This window comes from Grammomys surdaster, unplaced genomic scaffold (assembly GCF_004785775.1).
Source record: "Grammomys surdaster isolate TR1022 unplaced genomic scaffold, NIH_TR_1.0 166, whole genome shotgun sequence".
In the NCBI taxonomy this organism is placed as follows: Eukaryota; Metazoa; Chordata; class Mammalia; order Rodentia; family Muridae; genus Grammomys; species Grammomys surdaster.
Window position 1 is genome coordinate 13,099,089 of NW_021604614.1, and position 22,452 is coordinate 13,121,540.

The following is a 22,452-nucleotide window of genomic DNA, read 5'->3' on the forward strand; positions in this document are numbered from 1 at the left end:
GTTCACGGGTATTCTGGGATTTATTTACTTAAGTGCTCACGTATAAATACTTTTGCCTCGCAGGAAGCTAGCTCCAGCCTCCCCTAGGACTTTGGTCCGTTTCTCTTAACCTTTAGGATGAAAAACCTATAACCTCCTGATGTTACTTTGCAGAGCAAGATCCAACGTACTCAAGGCCCTGGGAGCTTTCTCAGAAAAGAAATTGTGCCCAGGATCTCCTTCTCAGGTTTCTCCCCTCCATATGGGTGAGCTTGCTACTGGTTGGCTTCGATCTCTACTCCAGCTGGGACCACCAGTCTAACAGATTACCACGCAGGGCTTCGAGAGGATCTTGTATGTTTAGCTTCTGATCCTTTTGGTTCTGGATACAAAGGCGATACAAACTACATGCTGTTAGTTTAAGAAAGCAGAATAGAAAGGATGAGAAAAAAAAAACGTACCAGCCCCCTCCTCTCTTCACAGCCACACTGCCTGCTGAGGGGACAGGGAAGTTGTTAAGCACGCAGACTTTCATTTATATAGACCCTTGATGAGCTGACAGTCCATGCCCGCCCAGGAGAAAAAAAGGCTGAGGAGAACCAAGGAGAATGTGGTTGTTCCCAGGGCCCCGAAGGCACGCGGTGGGAAGCGCAGGGGTGGTGGAAGGGGAGAGCCCAGTGGGATGGAGACCAGCCAGGGAGCCTCACGGTGGGTGGCCGCATGCCGCTTGAGGTAAATAGCTGTGAAATGAGGTTATGCGTGACTCTTTCTGGCTGTTTCAAGAAAGTTCTTGAGGGAATAGGTTTCAGTGTTTGTGTGCCAATGAGCATCAGGCCTGGGGTGATCAGCCCAAGCCCGCTGAGTGAGACCACCTTGAGGTACTGGTTGATCCCACCATGTGGTTCCTGGGAATTGAACTCAGGACGTCTGGAAGAGCAGTCAGTGCTCTTAACCGCTGAGCCATCTCTCCAGCCCTCCAGGATACATTCTTAAAATGAGATGTGTTAGGGCTGACAAGATGCTTAGTGGCTGAAGATGCTTGCCACCAAGACTGACAACCTGGGTTCAATTCCAGGAACCCACCTGGTGGGAGAGAAGAAACGTCATAAGCTGCCCTTTGACCTCCACACATATAGCATGTACACGTACACACACACACACGCACGCACACACGCACTCACACAGATATAAATAACTGAAAAGTCAAGCTATCCTCTCTAAATGTCTAAACACTCCTACACAATGTCACCGCTCCTGAATTTGCCCAGTGTGTTAGGGGACTTGGTAATGACTCTGAGATCAAACAGTGATGCCAGGGCTCCACTTTTCTCCTTGTCCTTGTGGCTGGATGAGGCCGCTGGGCGCCATTTGCTCGTTTACTCGCTCGTTCAGTTAACATTTGCTGAGCACCTGCTATCGGGGCGCTTGCTGGGGGCACGTATGTTCCTACCAGGATTAGCCTTAAATTTATGGAGCTGAGAGGCTGCATGGACATTAACTCACAACAGAACGTGGGTTACACAGTGCTGTGTAATCAGAACAGAGAGAGGGCGCAGGGAGCATCGAGTGAGCATGGCACATGGGCTATCCTCTGGTCAGAAGGACATCACCGGCAACTTTGTTGACACTGGCGATAGAAACTGGACTCAATGCTGGCTCCTTCTCTGATGTTACACTCAGTGCCCATGGTTCATCTAAAATAGGATGTGGCATACGCCTATCATCTATCCTACTCCCCAGAGTGGGGCAGGGGGATTTGCAGCCTGAGATCCAGAACAAACAACAGGCACAGTTGGGAGACCCCCCCCCTCTTCAATTAGCCACTCCAGACTCACGAGGGCTCATGGACCTTTCTGTAGAAGAAAGGGGGTGAGGAATTCTTTGTGGGAGGCTTGTAGTCTTGTGAACTAGACTTCAATTACTGCATTAGCTTCGAACCCAGAGGTGGCTATAGTCTTGTGTGTGCCCAAGCTGGCTAGGCCAACTTCTCCACACGACTTCTTAGGGAAGCAGGGGGGAGAGGTGGCAGCAGAGCAGGGAGGGAGAGGGGTGACGGCACAGCTATGCTTTCGTGGGACGTGTTCCATGAACCTCAGCAGAGCCAGGGTTAGAAATTTAAAAGCCCTGAGGGGGGGAAAAAGTTGTTTGTTTTTTTTTTTTTTTTAAATCACTATAAATCTGACATGGGAAAAATAGATCAGAAACATCTCATGCTTCAGACACAAACAAGTGCGCGAGCAAACAAAGACTGCACACTGGTGTGGGGCACATCTGGATCACAGGAGCTTCAGATAATGTCCCCAAAGGGTAAATGCATTTGCTTGCACAGTATTGTGTGTGTGCGTGTGGGGGGGTGCCTATAGCCCAGTGGGTGCTCGACCTTCCTGACGCTGTGACCCTTTAATACAGTTCCTCGTGTTATGCTGACCCCCCCAACCTTAAAATTATTTTTGTTGCTACTTCATAACTGTCATTTTTTTTCCTACTGCTATGAATCGTAATGTAAATAATTCTGGAGATAGGTTTGCCAGGGGGTTTGAGAACTGCTATTCTAGCCCAAGTAGATTTTTTTTTGGTTTTTTGTTTGTTTGTTTGTTTGTTTGTTTTGTTTTGTTTTTCAAGACAGGGTTTCTCTGTATAGCCCTGGCTGTCCTGGAACTCACTCTGTAGACCAGGCTGGCCTCGAACTCAGAAATCCACCTGCCTCTGACTCCTGAGTGCTGGGATTAAAGGCGTGTGCCACCACCACCTGGCTAGATTTTTTTTTCCTTTGAGGCAGAGTCTTATGTAGCCCAGGCTAGCCTAGAACTTGCTACGTAGCTGAGGATAACTTTGAACTTCTGAGGACTGGAGAGACTGCTTAGTGTAGCTAAACGTTTGCTACTTTGTGGGTTCCTTTTTCTTCCACCTTCCAGCACCCTAACACTAGATAAGAGAGAGAAAAAGAATAGAGGGGAAAGGAAAGAGATCCCAGAATAACATCAAGGGTTGGACAGGGGGCGAGGTACATTACTGTTAGATACTTCTTGGTGATCAGGGGGTTCAGGTTCCTTGGGTCAAGTTTGACCTTTGCAGTAAAGGTATCTAATTTCTTCCTCTTGCTGCTTCTTCTTTATGAACAAACTACTTAACAAACCATGACAGACAATCAACCACCAACCAACCAACAATCCTGAGTGACCAACAACAAGTCACCCCACCTGTCGGGGCCCTAGTGTTTATACACCCTCTGAAAAGGCCCCAGAATTCTAAACATCACACAATGGCAAAAACTATCTGCAGCTGGCAACAGTACCCCACCCCCTGCTAGAGCACGAGGCAAATCACAGTCAGCTGCTGAGGACACTCTGAAGCAGCCCCATATCCCACACCTGGGGTCAAAACAAAAACATATTCTTATAATATTTCTGTGTTTTTCAAATAAACCTGTCTTAAGGTTTTACTGCTGCAAACAGACACCATGGCCAAGACAACTCTTACAAGGACAACATTTAGTTGGGGCTGGCTTACAGGTTCGGAGGTTTAATCCATTATCATCAAGGCTGGAACACGGCAGCATCCAGGCAGGCATGGTGCAGGAGGAGCTGAGAGTTCTACATCTTTGTCTGAAGGCTGCTAGGAGAAGACTGGCTTCTAGGCAGCTAGGACAAAAGTCTTAAAGCTCATGCCCACAATGACACACTTTCTCCAACAAGGCCACACCTCCAAACAGTGCCACTCCCTGGGCCAAGCATAGTCAAACCACCACAGAACAAAAACTGTAACTATAGCTTAGTGTTTGGGTGCTTACTTAGATATGTCAAGCCCTAGGTTCTGTCCCCAGCACAGAAAAAGGTGGGGGACCTTATATTTTGGAGCCTGTGATTGTTTAGCCAGAGGAAGGACTACAAAAAGGCTACACTGCTTTTCAGACATTCACATGGCCCAGGGCTAGTTACCCACAAAGTCTTCACAGAAACCCAGGAACTGGGTGTCACCATTGTCCCATGCAGGGCTAGGGAACGGAACCCACATGTTAGAGCATTTGACCCCTGAGCTACATCCAGGGTCCAAGCAGAACCTCAATTGGGAACCGTTCCACCCTGCCCAAGTCCTCCCTGTGAGGGTGGACCGAGCCTGTCTCAGACTCCAGGAAGGGTGGGTGGCTAGGCCTGGCAGCCGGGGCAGTGTGTCCTTCTAGACAGTGATGAGGTCGGATCCACTGCTACCAGTGGGTAGCTGGTCCTGGGAAGGAGGCTCATTCCTGTATCAGGGTCGGTGGCTTCCTCGGCACAGGCAGGAGTGAGTACAGACCACAGTCCAAGGAAACACGAAGGCAAGCGAGGCCCAGAGAGAAGGATGCTTCCTGGGGTTGCATGTGAGCCTCTGGGTTCAGCTGAGCTGCACACTGCCTCTACTTCAGACTTGGATTCTTTGAACCAAGGCCTGGCATGACTTAGGTACCTGTGACTTTACAGCCAGAGGGTTCCTGACCAATAATCACGCAGTGTGTTTGTGTCGAGGTCCTGGTCCTTTGTGATGAGTGGCCCTGGGAAATGCAGCTCAGAGCCAGTGTAGGAGGCAGGGGCATGGCTGTATATCTAAAGGACCCTGTGGAGACGAGACCCTAGATTACCAGGCCGCTGTCCCAGCTGGCTATGCTCCTCAGCCCGTGGTGGGGCCTAGGAATCCCATCTCACCCACCTGACAAGAGTTCAAGGTACTTCTGATACAACTACCAGTTTGGGAAGCAACATCTAAGGATACTGCTTCATAAGTAAAATACAGCTGTGGGGGCAGGGCATACTGTCATATCCACTCTGACAGCACTCTGAGTGCAGAGGTAGGTGGATCTCTATGAGTTTGAAAGCTTGGTCTACACAAGTTCCAGACCAGAGTTGCAATGAGGAGACCCTATAGCAAAAGACAAAAGCCAAAACAAAACAAAACAAAACAAAACTACATCTCTAAGAAAGAATTAAAAAGCCGGGCAGTGGTGGCGCACGCCTTTAATCCCAGCACTTGGGAGGCAGAGGCAGGCGGATTTCTGAGTTCGAGGCCAGCCTGGTCTACAGAGTGAGTTCCAGGAAAGCCAGGGCTTCACAGAGAAACTCTGTCTCGAAAAACCAAAACAACAACAACAACCAAGTTAAAAATTCTTGGGTTCAGCCTCCAGAATGATAGGGCAATATAACACCAGCTCCCAGAACACATATGTGGGCTGTCCGTGCTTTCGTTCACCACAGGTGACTGCTCCCACGTCTGGCTGGCAACAGGGCCTTAAAGCTCATGTTCTCTGACACTGTCCAAGTTCTACTTGGAACCATGGAAACAAAGATGTCCACTGCAGCTGTGTCTCTATGCCCAAATGCTCCAGACAAGCCCAGCATCCACCAGCTGAGCGAGGAGCCAGTGAGGCCCGTCGCTCGTAAAAGGCACGGCACTAAGGAATTTTTATCGTCAAGCTCACAAAACATCGGAAACTTAGAATGTTAAGGCTATCCACATAAATACACCGTTACTAAATCCATATGTGTAGACATAGTTTAACACTGATATGTTGTATGTGTATGTATTTATACCCTATAATGCCAATTCTTTGTTTAAAAAAATACTGATAAGACTATATCACATATAAACAATTGAAGAGAATTTATCAAAACATCAAGTGATTCTCTCTAATAACTTCTATTTTTGTTGTTTTGGCTTTGGAGACAGGCCAGGCCAGACTCAAACTTGCTATGTAGCTGAGGACAAGCTGAGGATGACTTTGAACCCCTGAAGCTCCCGCCTCCACATCCCAAGAGCTGGGATCACAGGTGAAGCAGTATTTTTGGTACTAACAATTACAGAACCAAACCTCAGCCACCTCTGAAAAACACTTAAAGTGCACTGCATCCGGCAGCATCAAACACTTAGCTAAGATTTCATTCTTACATAGGAAGAAATAACCATGCCCGTCTCACTAGTGTGCGAATTTGATTTTGTCTCTAACAAAGAGTACAACTGTATGAGAAACAAAAACATTCTTTTAAAATAAGCTTCTTCATAGTTTATTACCAGCAAATGTTTGATTTGTGTGTCTGTTTTATATACTGATATACCCAGGATTGTGTAAGAAATTACTTGGGCAAAAAAGAGGTTGCGGGTTGGGCATGATGGCACACACCTTTAGTCCTAGCACTCGGGAAGCACAGGCAGGTGGATCTTTGTAAGTTCGAGACCAGCCTGGTCTACAGTGCAAGTTCAAGTACAGCCAGGGCTACATAGAGATCCTGGTTCCTTCTCAGTATCTGCACATGCTCACGCTGGCCAGAGAGGCCAGGCAGCAAAGGTTTAGGAGGCCCTGGTGTATCTAACATCACACACGCACAAGGAATCGGTCTTTGGGGACAGGACACATCTTTACCTCTAGTCAATTACTCAGGAGTTCTCAGAATCTTCTTGCTGATCTATTTACTTGAGAAAAGTGGCGTATTTCCAGGCTGGCTACAGAGACTCTTCCCAGAGGCATTTGTTATAAATAGCCCATCCCAGCACTGATCTTGTTTGCATCCTACCCACCTTCTCCTCCGATGGGTAAAAACCAATCGCTCTCATGACAAAAGGAAGCTCTGACAGGCATATGTGTTCCGACACCTGCCTGGTCTCCATTGTATCGATACCTTGACTTCGGATCTGAGAGTAGTAAAAATAGTCCTCCAGCTCCTGTGTCAAACGAAACAGAAACAGCACACAGTCCATCTGAAGTCAGATACATCCGTGAATGGGATTTTTTTTTTCTAGAAAGTTCATTCTGAGCTCAGTGTGGGGGCAGAGCTTTATAGAAAAACAAAAGAGGGTCAATCCCCAGTGTCTGCTCTACAGCCTTGACTAGACGTCCCCAGGAAGTGTTCACTCTGATGACAATTACCCTGTAGAATTTTCCTTCCCTGCCACCAGACACCAGACCATAGAACGGGGTCAAGTCTTCACCCCCGAGAGAAACGGCCGCCTCCAGGGCACTGGAACAATGGAAAACATCACCATTAGGGAGTACTGAAGCATGAAGTCATGGAACCGCACAGATGGTGGCCTCTGAAGGGCACCCGCAGCATCTGCACGTCAGGGTCTCTGCAACTCGCCTAGGAAGGTCCCATGGCGACAAAGCCTACAACAGAAAATTCAGTTTCAAGTGTGGAGCACAGCCATGCAGGGCACCCACCTTAATTATGGTGATATTCTCATTCTTATGACACGGTAGGCACCTGGCACTTTGTCTATAATCTTTGGGGACCGCATCTCTCCTGGGGATTGGGGTGGCTTCAGTCTGAGACCTCGACCCTCTTAAGCTGAGCACGGCCAACCAATGCTGAAAGGCTGGGGTGCTGTGCAGGTGCGTTGCCAGCGATAATTGCTTCCAGAAAAACCCGGGAGATCACAGGGACCCATGCCAAGAAGATAAAAATAACCCTCTGCTCTCTAACACAGGGTCAGATTTTTCCAAAAATAGGCCCTTTGAATGGGAAGAAAACCTACTTTTGCATGAGACCGACCAACTTTCCCTCACACAAAAGGCAAATAATCTAAAGTCAAGGAAAAAAAAAGCCACTCACTGGATTTCTGCTAATTCAGTGAACTAGAACCCACTTCAGTGAAGATCCATAGTGGGGAAGTGAAGTATCCTAGGATCACAGGGGCCTGTATGTGAGGCCTGACCCTTCCTGCTGGCAAGCTGTGTGACCATGATAAATACCCATCTCTGCTCAGTTTCCACGTCTGCAGAATGGGTAGGGTAATACATAGTTGCCACAAGAATTAAATACACACATTAGGATTTGCCACAGGCCTCTTCTGTTTCTTGGAAACCATTTCCTTCCTTACTTGAGCCATCAAGAGACCCCTTGGAAGTTTAGTGACATGTATGTAGAGATAAGAATCACATTCATGGCCGGATGGTGGTGGCGCACGCCTTTAATCCCAGCACTTGGAAGGCAGAGGCAGGTGGATTTCTGAGTTCGAGGCCAGCCTGGTCTACAGAGTGAGTTCCAGGTCAGCCAGGGTTACACAGGGAAACCCTGTCTCGAAAAATCAAAAAAAAAAAAAAAAGTAAGAAGAATCGCACTCGTCTCCCAGAATGACTTCGAAGATGGAGTCAAGATGGCTTCGTAAAACACCCAGACCAGGGCCAAGCCCAGAAGCACATGTCTGTCCACACCAAGGACTGACAAGCACCAACACATCCCTACCCCTCTCAGCAGAATCACAAAATGTCCTCCGCCCCTTTAGTGGTTCCAGCAGAGGGCCTGAGGTAGTCTCCCTCAGGGCCAAGTTTTCACATCTTATCTCTGACAGGAAGCTATCAGGTGTTCAGCTAGCAGGTCCTTTCGGTGCCTCCAGGCCAGAACTGGCCTGATCCCGACTCAAGGAATAACAAAGCCACTCTCAGACCTGCTGGCCTAGAGCAGGGAATGACCAGAAGTGACATGGGAACCTGTCAGCACCAAGAACCCCCAAGGGAAAGCTGCAGAATGCATTTGGCTCTCCAGGAGCCCAACTTTCTGGTGTTCCTCCTCTCAGATGACTTTATCTTTTGTCAAGTTGATATAAAACTAGCCCGCACGTGTGACTGTGTGGTATTAGGAGTGGAACCTGGAGCTTCGTGCACGATAGACCAACACGCTACCACACTGAAATACAACCTGGGCCCTGGTAGAGCATTGCATTGTTTACTTATTTGGTGTTCTTACATTTCTTTCCATTAGTGAAATGCTGAACATATTAAGTCACCAGAAGCAGGAATAAAGTGCTAATTAGTTCATAATGATCCTTTGTCCTTACAACAGATTAAATTGAAATTCTCAGAAGCCTGGATTCTGGCCAAGCATAGGGAAGCTACTGGAAATCCCTACCAGATCCCACATTGAGTGAGGACGAGAGTGAAGGTGTGTGTGTGTGTGGGGGGGGTGTTGTTTCACCTCCCCCGAAGTGTGTCAGTGGCCCCAAGGATTACAGTTGGCAAGTGTGTGACACATGGAAGAGCTCATGTCCCTATTGGGGACATGCTTCTGGGTGGAGAGCTAGCTCACTTCCAGTTTCTGAGCCCCCTGCCCCCAGTTTCATGTATCAGTTCACTCAGGATAGCAGAGGCAAAAGGCAGAGTTGCGATTACAATTTGAAGCCATCATGACACCAAAACAGATTTTGCCTGCTATTTTCATTCAAGTTCAGGGTAAGAAGGAAAGCGTTAACATCTGCCGTCAAGAGAAAGACGCATGCTTGGCAGATGGCAGGGGCGGACGTTACTGGGACATGAATCAGACTGCTTTTTGAGGGAGGGGCCTCCGAGGAGTTTCTGTCTGCCCCCACCCCCCCCCCAAAAGCTCGAGTGGACAGTGGTATCAGAAACATGAGCTTGCTGTCCAGTCATTTGCTCTTCCGTGGTTCTGGTCACTGCATTTGGATGGACGAAGGGGTCAGCTTGAGTGCCTTTTCAGGAAGAAGGGGAAGGAAGGAGGTCCTAATTCACAGAGCGTTTAGCTCTGGATTGGTCGCTCCATTTGCATATGTAAACCTGTCTGACTTGTACAGGACCCTATAAAAGCTGTTACCCACTCTTCCCAGACAGAATCTAAGGATCAGAAATGTTAAGAAAACTGCCAAGATTCTGGAGCAGAGAATCCAAGCTACATTGAAATGCTTATTTCTTTGGCATTGAAGCCCCTATATTCTTTGATGTACGAGCCTAGAATTTTCCAGTTTTACTTTAGGCAGAGCGGATCTCCTCTCAGGGCAGGGAAGGGCAGAGGCACCAAAGGCCACAGACTCTTAACTCATCCTGACTGTTGCTGGAATGCCCACGTTGGGGACTTGGCCTTAGTCTCTCTGGCCAGGATGAGTATGTGCAGATACTGAGAAACACTTCCCGGAGCCAGGTGGAGCCAGGACCACTGTCGCCCAAGCAGGAAATTTAGATCGTGGCCTGTGAATCCGCACAGTAGCCTTTGATCTGCACATTAAGGTCACCAGGAAGCATCTTGAGAGCCAGGAACTGCTCAGTCCTAGCACAACACGGGGCATGTAGCAGGCACTCTGAAACTGTCTGCTGCAATCCAATGAAAAGATAGGGTCTAAGGGGCGGAGCAACGGTGGTGAAAAGGGTTCCCAGCGGGTGGCTCACACCTACCTTAATTCCAGCTCCAGGGGATCCAACGCCCTCTTCTGGCCGTCTCAGGCACCCACATGCATACGTACACATCAATATGTGTACATACACACACACACTTCCTTATGGGGCCAGGGTATGTCCCTTCACGTACCCTAAGTTAATTTTCCACTGCACAACTGAGCGATCTTGGCCTCCCGCTGTGAAGGCATAGCGGCCATCATAGGAGAGGGCCATCCCGGACACCCCATTTGGGTGGCAAACAATAGCACATGTTTTATGTGGGTTGCCGTCAACTGGTAAGATCTGGAGTCCAACCTGGAAAGGCAAGTGTAAATAGAGATTCAGACTTGACTATTTGAGTCTCAACCTTACCTGCCCAAGCTTCACCTCCAGACACTGGTACTGTACACTCACACATCTGGGGACACCTGTCAGAGACGACTTCAACATATATCTAGGTGCAACTGGTTTATATATCTTCCATGCAAATTAGATTTTTCCCCGGTCAATAAAAAGAAAGAAGAGCACCCTTTGGAAGGCCATGAATTTTCACTGGGAAACTTTGAGACCTCGGCTTAAATATCTCCTAGGGGCCTGTGAGATGGAGCAGAGGGTAGACACTTGCCACCACGCCTGACTGGGTTCCATCCCCAGGACTCACATGGTAGAAGGAGAGAACCGACTCCTGAAAGTTGTCCTTTGACCTCCACGTGCATATTGCAGCACACAAGCACCTACACACACACACACACACACTCACAAACACACACACACAACTTCCAGAGTCATTCTCACTAATCTATGGCTATTTTCAGAACGACCCACGACCCATACGGAGGTAATTCTGAGCAGTAGAACTAAGGACCCATGGGTCTTATTGTCTGTTCTAATATTAAATGTATTTATTAGGGAAGGGACATTGGTGCCACAGGGGTGCACGTTTGGAAGTCAAAGAAACAACTTTCCCAAGTCAGTCTCTCCTCTTAAGGGGTCCCAGGGTTCAAACACAGGTCGTCGGACTAGGCGGTAACCTCTTTTACTGGTCGAGCGATCTCACTGACCCTGGGTCTCCTGCTCTTTATAGACTCAGCGCACAGCCATCCTGCAGGAGCAGAGGAGGGAGGGCTGCTACCTTGTCCTTGTTGATGAAGACCAAGTAACGCTTCTGCAGCTCTAGCGTGGATTTTACTGGGAGCACCTGCGCATGCTCAATAGGCGACCCGTACGCCGGTCCAAGGAGTGTCTTCCTGTATAGGCAGGTAAAAGAGAGTATAAACTTTAAGTTTCAATGTATGTTTGTAGTCTGGATTTAATGCTATCATACTTCTTGCTGTTGTTTGGGGGTTTGCTATGAGGTCCAGGCTCGCCTAGAACTCACAATCCTCCTTGCCTCAGCCTCCTGAGTGCTGGGATGACAGGCATGCACCGACATGCCGGACTCCTTGTGTATTTGTGGTTCTGAATTCCCTGTCTTGTCACTCAGCTAATCCCTACCTAAGAGCCTGTCATTCAAGCCCTGCCAGCGGCTGTTGTAAACAAGGGGCATCGGATCCCAGCAGCAAATGCTCTAGCGAATGCAGGGGGACACCCTCACTGTGAAGAGCGTAGCTTTGCGCTGACTTTCCCTCTCTGCGTTACGCCCTAAGGAATTGCCTATAAACAACAGACAAGAAAAAAGCCTGCAAGGAAACGGCACGCCTTGGGCGGGATGTGAGCAAAGACGAGATTCCTCAGTGTCAGGCCCACAGACTGGAGTGAGACGCCATCCTCTGTTGTAGACATCCCTAAATACAGGTCTGTGTGACATGCATGTCACCAGAACCACGGGAGAGCACTGAGTTGTAATGATGCTGGTTGGGCCTCTTTGACTTTATAACATCTTATTACATCTTTGTATTCATGTGTAGGGGTGTGCACGGCGGGGGGGGGGGGAGGTCAGGTGACAACTTATGGGAGGTGGTCCTCTCCTTCCATCATGTAGGATGTCCTATACCTCACTGGTCCCACTTTTTTTTTTTTCCTAGATCTTGATATTTTACCTAAGCTGGCCTCAAACTCCTAGGCTCAAGAGCGCCTCCTGCCTAGCTGGAATTGCAGGTGCGTGTCACTGTATCCAGCTTAGGTTGCTCTAATTCAGGTGGCTTTACTGAAGCACTAAGGTATCACCGAATGTCTTTTCCTGGGGCTCCTCCACACGCTGGCAAGTGGGGAGAGGCAGGGGAACAGGGCTAAGAGCCCAGAGCCATGCCATGGTTTGAAAAGACAGGGATCTTTGTCTCCGGTTGGGGAAGTTGGGGGGGGGGAGGGGGAGGGACTGTGGAAATAGTCAAGAGTCATTACAAGTGACCCAGAAATGCCCATCCCAGGGCCATTCAGGAAATTATACGTATGCACGTCTCCATCAGCACAATACCCTAATGCTCACACTCCTACAAAATGAACACAATGCAAATGACTATCACCATCAGCAGATGGACAGGTGGACAGGATAGGGCCAACCCTCAGCCGTAACCGAGCACTGGTTCACATCACAAAGTGGATGAGTCTCGAGAACATGTTAAGCAAGAGAAGCCAGGCACAAAGGGTCACACGCTATGAGCCCATCTCCAGGAATATGAAGGTGTGTTTACATGCGCAGAATAGATACGCTGTGGACAGGAGAAGGCCGGTGGCTTCTGGGAACAGAGGGGAAGGGCTGGGGAGCGTCAACTGAGGGGAGCCAGAGGTTGGTTTTTTGTTTCTTGCTTTTTGATGCGGACTCACTATGTAGCTGAGGATAGCCCTGAGTGAATGGTCCTCCTGTCCTTATCTCCCAAGTGCAGGCACTAAAGGCATGCATGTCTGGTTAATTAGGTAGTAGGGATTGAACCCAGGACTTTATACATGGGAGGCAAGCATTCTACAAACTGAGCCAAATCCAGCCCTTTTGGGTGTGATGGATGCTTCTTGGACTGCACAGCTTAGTGAATACAGTTTTTTTTTTTTTAAAGTGCTCCAAACAGTTCCTGGCACATCATACGTAGCTGTCAGCCAGTGACAGTCAACCTGTCTACCAATTTTACAAAGTTCCTATCTCTTCATTCTGACCGAAAGCCATTTCATATTCATTGTTTAAAAAAAAAAAAGGTTCAAGCCTTTAGATATATGTAAAATATAACATCCACTTTCTACAGTGTGTGCCCTGTCCCAAGAAAAGCACGGGTAACTGGTATATATGACTCACCGAAATTTACATAAATGTGAGGTCATATGAAGAGAGAATTAAAATAGTCATACTTGTTTGCAGTTTCCGTCATCTCTTACTATGTCTTGGAGATGCTGCCATGTTACTGCATAGACAGCTTTCTCATTGGCTATTTTCCCCCCTGTGCTAAAAGCGTCATTGTATTCTGGTGTACTGACAAGACATCACTTAACCAATGCCCTACTAACAGGCATCTTGGATTGCTTCCATTTCAAAACATATTTCCAAACAAGAGATCCTTTTACTTATTATGCCTTGGCATAAGCGCACGGCACTTCCGCAGGCTTCATCCCTAGAAGTCGGAGGATATAAAATTGAACAGAGGGTGACAAATTGCTCTCCTCAAAGGTTACGCCAATTTACACCCCCAACAGTGGTTGGTCGAGCGAGCCTGCCTCCTCACACCCTCGTGGTCGCACAGCACCATCAATCACTTTTATCTTTACTAATCCCATTTGTAAAATAGGATGTCTTGCTTTCATCTTGGAGGCTGCTGAGTACCTGCTCCTGTGGTCACAGGCCTTCTGCTGTGGCCACGGAAAGCTGGTCTTTCTATTTTCTCTCAAACATTCTAAAATGCATTTTAGAATTCTTTTGGGTTCATCACGAGAGGGCAACTCCTTCCCAGCTGAACAGCTGTTACCAGACTTAAAATTTCTCCCACATGAGAGATGCTGTAAGCAAGGGACTCTTGTTTTGGAGGGAGAGGAATGTTCTGGAGCTACAGGAAGAGGCGGTGGTTACACAGGGCTATACATGCCCTTCATTTAAATTCTTTATGAACTCGACTTCCAACCTTGCTAAGTTATTTTCTGCACTTGAGTTTAGAAGCTGAGCTGTGACTTCAGTGGAAACTTAAGGGTTCTTTGGAAGGTCGGTCGGATGGCGTTTTGCTGGGGCAAACATGGGAAGGAACGGTTCGTTAAAGTGGACACAGGTGTGAACGGCTCAGGCGGACTCGTGAAGGAATGTTTCACTGACGCAGACACAGGAGGAGAGGATGTTCTGCGAAAGCAAGCACGTGGAAGGACACGCGACGAAGGATTCTTGGCTAATGACACACATGTATTGGTCCGCCTTACACTTGCGTAGTTGAGCTGCATTTGTTGGGATTCTATAGAGAGAACCGCACTAAAAAACATGTGGTGTGCTGCAGTTTCGTGCCACTTCCACGGACCCGGGCTGACTGGATGCACATGTGGAGGACAGCTGACATTTGGAGGGTATAACCAGGACTCCATTGAGTGACGGGGACAGAGCTTGGCTTGCTGGAACGGCTAGCTGTGCAATGCTTGAGGGTCTTGAGTCTGTGCTGATCTTCGCTTCACTGAGAGAGGCACAGCTGAGAATTTCTCCTGGTGTTCCTGTTGCTCCCTCCTGCTGACTCAAACCGAGGCTGTGTCACCGCTGTTGCTAACCGGACTCTACGGAACTGGACTGCTGGTGTATCTGTGAGGTGTTTACAAGTGGATGGAGCTGCCTCTGCCCGCTAACCTGTGAACCGAACTGCCGATTTCTAGACAACACAGACGGGAGGTGCTCTAAAATTACCTTTCTAAACAGGTCTATTTCCTGCACCCCTCCACCCCACCCCCTTCCTTTCTTTTCCACTACCTCTGGTGGGTGATGGGCTATAAGAGAGGTTAAAGTGTTTTAAAACCATCATTAAAAATAGGATTTGAAAAAAGTTAAAGTTACAAGTGATAGTATTTTTTTTTTAATTTTGTTACTGTCTATGATGGGGCTGGGTGGTGCAGTGGGTGGCGCATACATGCTGTGGTATGTGCGTGGAGGTCAAAGGGCAACTTTTAGGGGCCAGTTCTCTACCATCAGGCTCCTGCAGCAAGTACTTGTTACCTGAGGAGCCATTTCTTCTTGCCATGTACATTTTCTATCTTTTTAATAGTTTTATTTTATTTAAGTGATTTGTATATTTTTATTTTATGTGCATTGGTGTTTAGCCTATTTGCATGTCTGTGTCAGACACCCTGGAACTGGAGTTAACAGTTGTGAGCTGCCATGTGGGCACTGGGAATTGAACTCAGGACCTCTGGAAGAGCAGCCAGTGCTCTTAACCGCTGAGCCATCTCTCCAGCCCTGTGTTCTTAAAAGATGCTTTGAGCTAACTTCAGATGGATGACCAATAGGCAGAAACACGAACACATGTACACAGTATACAAACACTCGCACACACACATGAGCACAGGGTTCAACACAGCCTCTGTCTGTGTTTGCAAGTGAATAACTGTTAGTGGGCACTTCAAGCCTGAGGCATGCCATGCCTGCATCTCCTACCCTGTGAATTCAGTTTCCAGGCACTGACTGGGCATTTCTGTGGATGTCCTTTGCTCAGAAGTGTGTGTCCACCGGGCGGTGGTGGCGCACACCTTTAGTCTCAGCACTTGGGAGGCAGAGGCAAGTGGATTTCTGAGTTCGAGGCCAGCCTGGTCTAAGAGTGAGTTCCAGGACAGCCAGGGCTACACAGAGAAACCGTGTCTCGAAAAACCAAAACAAACAAACAAACCAATAAACAAACAAACCAAAAAAAAAAAGTGTGTGTCCATTGAAGACAGCGAAAGAAGAGCCTCCTGAAGTTCTACGCACTCTCAGGGATTTTAAACATTGTGTCAGATTCTACTTCCTGTCAAGATGTAAGGATGCTGTCATTTTTCCTCCTTCTGGAAAAGAACTATTGCTGTGGGGAGTGGGCAGGAGTGAGATGGTTCATGCTTGGAATCCCAACACTTGAGAGGTTGAGGCAGGAGGTTTGCTGTAAGTTTAAAGCCAGCCTGGGCTACAAAATGAGACAGTGTCTCCAAAAGAAAAACTAAACAAAAACAAACAAACCCCCACAAAACCAAACCAAATGGGAAGAGAGCCTGGGGGTGGGGGCTGGGGTTTTGGAAATCTCTGAGATTGAAGGCCTGATCCTGGCCAGCTATGATGGTACACGCCTGTATCCCTAGCACTCAGGAGATGGCTACATAGCAAGACCCCATCTCAGAAACAAGCTAAAATCAACCAACCAGTTAAAACTCTGAGCTCCTTCAAAGCCTCTGAGCCTGAATATGTTACTACTGGGCTGTTATCTCTGGCTTCAAATATTCCCTCTTCTTCACGCACTTCCAGCCATATCCACTGGCAGCCAGCCATCACTGGGAAAGAGGCTCCCTCCCCACAGGGTTGACCAGGTCTGACCCTGTGTGCAATCCCTAGTAGAAGGCAGAGTCAGAGCAAGAACCTAAGGCTGAGTCTTGGCCTGCCTGTCATACTGGTTCTCCAGAAGTGATAAGCCTCCCCAGACCTCAGAGGGACAATACTTCACAAGGCTGTAGGCAGCTGAAGACAAAGTGGTCTGGTTGTGGGGACAGCATGATTGTGCGTGTCCCAGGTGAGGGAAACTTGGAGCCCATGAGACTTAAAAGCTCTTGGGGCCCATGAGACTTAAAAGCTCTCCACCCCCAACAAGTAGGCCGCCTCTGAGGGAAAGATGGACCTCCTAAGTGAGTGCTGCCATGGATGCCCCTGGTGTGGTCTGCAACCTCCATCTCCTCTTTCCCTTCAGTCTATTCCTCAGGGCTTTAGCTTCCTCTGCCCTTGACCCCAGCTCGGCCTCCACACGTGATCAAGAGTCTAATTCAGGGGCTCTTGTGTGTAGTACGACCTCAAACCTGCCTTGTCCGACCTTGGATTTGCCTGATATCCAATCTCTCCTTCCTTGCCCCTCCTACCCCCACCCTCCATACACTCCACACCCCCACCCTCCCCACTCACCCTTACCCAGTCCCACTCCAACCAAGTCACTTTCTTAGAACTTCTTGGACGCCCAAATGCCTTGTTCTTTCAGATTTACTCCTCCCTCCCTAAGCTCCACCCCCCACCTGCCCGGTACTCTTTGATGGCAACAGTCCCTCTGCACCCCCAGCAATCCCCTCTTGACATGCCGCCTTTCCAGTTCTTATGCACAGCACTGTCACCCCACCTGTCACTAGAATGTTGTCCCCATCACCTAAGTGTCCGTCCAACGAGGGAGCTTTGTCTGGACAGACTTTCACTGCCTGGAACAATGCCTGGCCCAGGTAAGGAATGAATGAATGAATGAATGAATGAATGAATGAATGAGGTCAGCTGGACTTAAAACTCCTGTGAGAAGCAGCATCAGAAGAATCCGACATGCTTGCTGGGTGTGGGGGCACACACCTGTAATCCCAGGTCCTGGGTCACAGAGGCCAGGACTACAGAGTGAGACCCTCTCGCAAAATAAAATCAAAACAACAACAACAAAATCAAACCATTGGAGTGTTTTGTTAAAAATAGCTGGTTTTGGTTTCTCTCCTGTATGGGAAAGGATGGCTGGCTTTGGAGCACCGTGACACCCAGCATTCCAGGCTGCGTTCTTCACAGATACATGAGCACCAAGCTCTGGGTCCCTCACCTCCCTGGTCCCTGCCTTAGAGCAAGGACCCCAGGTCGGAACCCTTCTGTAGGCACGGCCTGGCTGTGTGCTCTTGGGTGAACACACCTGACATTATCTGTGACTCAGTTTCTCCCTCTGAGAAGGGAAAGCTCTTAGGAGCTGGGGACTGAGAAATGGGTGCAGCCAGCACATTGGTGGGCTGCCCTGGGGCTCACCTGCACATCTTTGTGGTGGCATTGAAGAGCTTTACTTTGTAGCCGCTGTTGCAGATAAGCAGGAAGAGCTCCTTGGTGAGCGGCGGGTACCAGATCATGCAGGTGGGGTAGTTGCCCTGGTCTGTTCGGTGAATGTCCAGGACTTCCAGGTGGTCTTTGTAGCTCTTGACAAGATTGTACTCGATCTGCCGAGGGGCACGGGGACACACGAGGAGCCAGCTGGAGGACAAGCTGGGCTGAGACGCTTCAAGCCCTGGGTGTGTCAGGCTCTATCGTCTTTAAGGGAAGTCCTCTGACTGCATCCACGTGCTACCTTCACTGAGCACTCAGGATGACCAGCACGGTAGGCTCAGCACCCTAACCCGTCATACCTATGGATTCCCAAGTCTCTGAGGTGCTGTCTCTCACCGGCACACAGGTCCATGAGCAGGTGGCAGAGACATTCAGGGTAGCCTGCCCAGGGACATGCGGACAGGATGTGGTGGAAGGAAAACTTAAGTCTAAACCCAACAGACCCCAAACCTGAACTCTGCCAGTTATTGAACTTCTGCTGTGCCCCCTTTTCTGTTATCTTAGGAACAAACTCAACCAAAATCTCAGCACTCGATGGTTCCAGATGAGCAGCCTGCTCAAACTGGCCTGTGGGTATAGACAGAAATAAAAGGACGAAGGTGCAGGTGGGGAGAAAAAAGAGCAGGAAGGAGGCTGGGTGAAGGGAAGGAGGGGAACGACGACACAATGGGTGGTTGCTTCTGATTTCCTTAGTTTGATGACATCATCTACTGCCCTGCTGCCCTGCTTAGCTTTTGTCAGCTTGATACAAAACAGTCTCACAGGCAGAGAGGGAACCTCTGTGAGGAACTGTCGCCATCAGACTGGCCCGAGGCCATGTCTGTGGGCCAGCAGGGCTGGGCTGTATGAGAAAGTAGCTGAGCCTGCTGCAGAAAGCAAGCTACTTCTCCGTGCCCTCTGCTTCAGGTCCTGCCTCCAGGTTCCTGTCCCGAGTTCCTGCTTCAGCTTCTCTGAGTGATGAACTGTGAGCTCTAAGCCAAGGAAACTCTTTTCCTCTCCTCCTCAAGTTGGTTTTGGTCAGTGTTTTTTCCGTGGTGATAGTGGGGGCGGTGTTGGGTGGTGATGGAAAGCAAAGTAGGTCACCTAGCTGTGTCTACGTGGTCCCCCTCCCCCATCCCACGCCACCCCACCTTCCTACTGTGTTCCCATACAAGGTCATAGCCTCCCTCTGACCTCTGGATGCTAATGAGGTATGTCAGTGCCAGCCTTCCCAGTTCCCTGGGAAGTGAAGACAGCTGAATTGTCTGTGCTGCATGGGACATACCCGCCCTGCTGCCAGCCTGCCAGAAACTACTGCTCCTGGACATGGGCCATGTGAGGTATCACCTCAGAGATGCCAATATGGTGAAATCTGTGAAAATGACTCTACAGTCATTTTCGCCATGTGTTATAGGTGGGGTCTATATAAGTTGCCAGGGATGGGAGAAGGCTGAGGGTGTGGAGGGGGAGGATGGTGCTGGTGATCAATCAGACAAACCAAACCAAACAGCTCACCAAGAATCTGTCTTTACCAAGGCTCAGCAGCCTGGGCTCGTTGCTGTCCAGGTGAACCCCGAACAGGAGGCTTCGTATGCTGTTGCGGTGAGAGCGGAGTCTTGCCAAATACTCCCAGACCCTTTGTCCATTTTTGACCACCACTACGTACACGGCCACGGTGAAATTGACGTCCTAAGGGAGCAAGAGCGGAAGTTGTTTCGTTAACTTTAGGACCCAGGAAGAACTCATCATGGCGGCCTTTGGACTCATTTGCCTTGAGGATATGTTATCCAGACAAATCTTAGTGCAGCAGAACGTGCAGGGAAAGTGATACCCATTCTGCAGGCTGGGAGACTGAGGCTACTGGTGCATAGCTAAAGGTGGAAGGGGAGGAGGTATGACGTCAGCCTCATCCTCCATGTTCTTACACTGTTCCCCATGGAAAGCAGAGAGCCTGTGTCTTTTTGCCTTTGCCCTCCCCCCACACACACACACTTTGTCTAGCTACAGAAAAATAAAAAGGTCTCATACAGGGCAGAGTGGCAGGGAATAGCCTGCAGGAGGTGCTGATGTCCGCGCTGGTTGCCAGGATAGCTCTGGTCCTTACCAGTGCTGTGCATACCAGCCAGAGGCCAGGCTGTATGTAAGTGGAATGCCAGGGGGGAGGTGGCCCAATGAGGACCTTCCTCACCACCACCGTCACCCCCATTGCCACATCTGACAGAAAGGCAGACCAGGGGACAGAGGGAAGGAACAGAATCCAAAACCCTGACGAAGGACATTGAGGTCAATCAATGACAAGGTTTGTCAAAATGATCAGAAGGAGGGACTATAGAGACGGGCTCCTGGGAACACAGCAGCCGGCCATCCTCCTGCGGCTGCAGAATCCAAGTCTGAATGTTCTAAGGCCCTGCTCCTGTCTGCCCGCCGAAGTTCTTCTGCCTTGCCGACCCTTTCCTTTTGCATCCCAGCTTGACTGGGATGTAACCCCACTTTCCCCAGACCCCTCACCCCTTTGTTCATAAACAAGAGCACAGAGCAGAGGGAGCTACTCACGGCCGTCGCCATGTAATTGGAGTCGTGTGAGAAGCTGACGTGAGACACGCTGCTTTTGGAATATTTGAAGGGCTCTGAGCTTTCATTTTCTAAAGACATTGCGTCAAGAATATAAACCGTGCCCTCGGTGAAGCCAGCTCCAAGCAGGGCTCCTGAAATGACAAGCCCGAGAGCGATGAAGGAAAAGGGACTCCCTTCATTCTGAGGGGAAGTCTGCTGCAAAATGAGCAGAAGGAAGAATCTCCACAGGGAAACTGGGAAACTGGGAATCAAGGCAGCTTGGGAAGGACACTAAGGCTCAGCTGCGTGGGGGGGTGGGGGACAGTGGGGGAGAGCCCAGGGCACAGCCCCTCTGGGTATCATGGAACCTTCTGAGAGTCCAAGTACCTTCAGGGTTGTAGGTCAGACACTGGACTCCAAGCCCCTTCTCAAAGGCCCTGCTGAACAGATAGACCTTCTTCTCGAAGTCCCACACCTTGATCATGCCACAGACACTCCCGACTGCGATGAGGGGTTGGTACGGGTGGCAGGAGATGGCGTGGACGGCATCCCTGGGTTCCACAAAGAGCTTCTCAAGTTTGGTGCCATCCACTGTCATGTGGTATACAGTGGCGTCAAACGTCCCAATGATAAAATTCCTGTTTGCCAAGGAGAGAGACCCAGGAGGATCAGCGTTTGCAGTGAGTGGCCACGCCAGCCGTTCCTCTTCTAGCTGCACGTGAACTGCCTTTGTTGTCTATAATTTGGTGACATTATTAACCCAACATCTCCAAAAATATACCACCAACATCCAACGGCCTCCATTTGCAAGTGAAAAAAAAGCCCGCTTCCCCACATGGAAATTGAGTCATTAAGTAGGCAGATGGACAGTCAGTCGTACAATTAGCTAATCTACGCATGCAAATATTCATTTGTGTATGCAAATACGGAGTTGGGCACACATATACCGCCGTGCCTGTAAAGACAGCAAGGGTAATTAAGCAGACTCACAGATAATTCAGTCTTGAAATGTTATGGCTATTAATTACCCAGTGCCTTTAACCTCAGTGGCTAGGACACACTCAGCTCTAAGAAATGAGGCTAACCCACGGCCAAGGACTCCAGGCCGGCAGAGTGGAGATGAGAACTCAGGTATAAAAACCACTCAACTCTCAGATACTCGGGCTTCTAGATAGTAAAATTTTCAACTAGTCTTTTTTTTTTTTTTTTAAATCCAATACTGTGAGTTCGAGGCCAGCCTGGTCTACAGAGTGAGTTCCAGGACAGCCAGGGCTACACAGAGAAACCTTGTCTCAAAACAACAAAACAACAACAACAACAACAACAAAATCCGATACTGGTTCAGTCAAGGAGCCATCTCTGAGGCTAACTAGGAAGGTGTGTTCCTTCAATGCTATGTCCTAGAAACAAGACAAACATTCGTCACACCGCATGCAAACTGAAAGGGGGCATCAGCCATTTCTCCGCCGTCTGGATGACAAGATTCGCTAACGGCTCACCTGACAACGAAAAGGTCGCCTCTTAAAGTGCAGTCTGTGGGGAGGTTGGACTTCTCGGTCGGTGGACTTGGTAGGGTCTTTGAAAAGGACAGAGTCCTTATGGCACTCAGTTTGAAGTTGCTGTACCAGTTGACAATGGAGAGGGTGTGATCGTAGAACTTAATGTTGCCCTTAATGTCACCTGTGACAATGTAGCTGAAATAGAGAAAAATACCAGGCTGTTCTGTAGCACTAATGGCGAGAGCCACCCATGAAATGTCTAACTGTGGCAGGCCCTGGAGCCCAGGTGCTGTGATGTTCCATTCAATGCTGCCCAATGAGGCTGCCTTTACTGCAACCCTATTTTACAGTCCAGGGCTGAAGAGAAG

General features: G+C 49.0%; 1 protein-coding gene across 1 annotated transcript in view; it reads right to left on the reverse strand.

Annotated features, from left to right (window-relative positions):
* Wdr66 (WD repeat domain 66) overlaps nucleotides 1–22,452 on the reverse strand; it is a 69,456-nt gene that overhangs the window by 14,312 nt on the left and 32,692 nt on the right. Inside the window, exons 11-19 of the mRNA XM_028765952.1 lie at nucleotides 22,085–22,279; nucleotides 20,973–21,223; nucleotides 20,586–20,737; nucleotides 19,548–19,721; nucleotides 17,982–18,166; nucleotides 11,238–11,352; nucleotides 10,257–10,420; nucleotides 6,872–6,962; nucleotides 6,523–6,666 (exon numbers count right to left, since the gene is read on the reverse strand). Of these exons, the coding sequence (XP_028621785.1) occupies nucleotides 6,523–6,666; nucleotides 6,872–6,962; nucleotides 10,257–10,420; nucleotides 11,238–11,352; nucleotides 17,982–18,166; nucleotides 19,548–19,721; nucleotides 20,586–20,737; nucleotides 20,973–21,223; nucleotides 22,085–22,279 (1,471 nt within the window). The remainder of the gene's footprint in view (nucleotides 1–6,522; nucleotides 6,667–6,871; nucleotides 6,963–10,256; nucleotides 10,421–11,237; nucleotides 11,353–17,981; nucleotides 18,167–19,547; nucleotides 19,722–20,585; nucleotides 20,738–20,972; nucleotides 21,224–22,084; nucleotides 22,280–22,452) is intronic.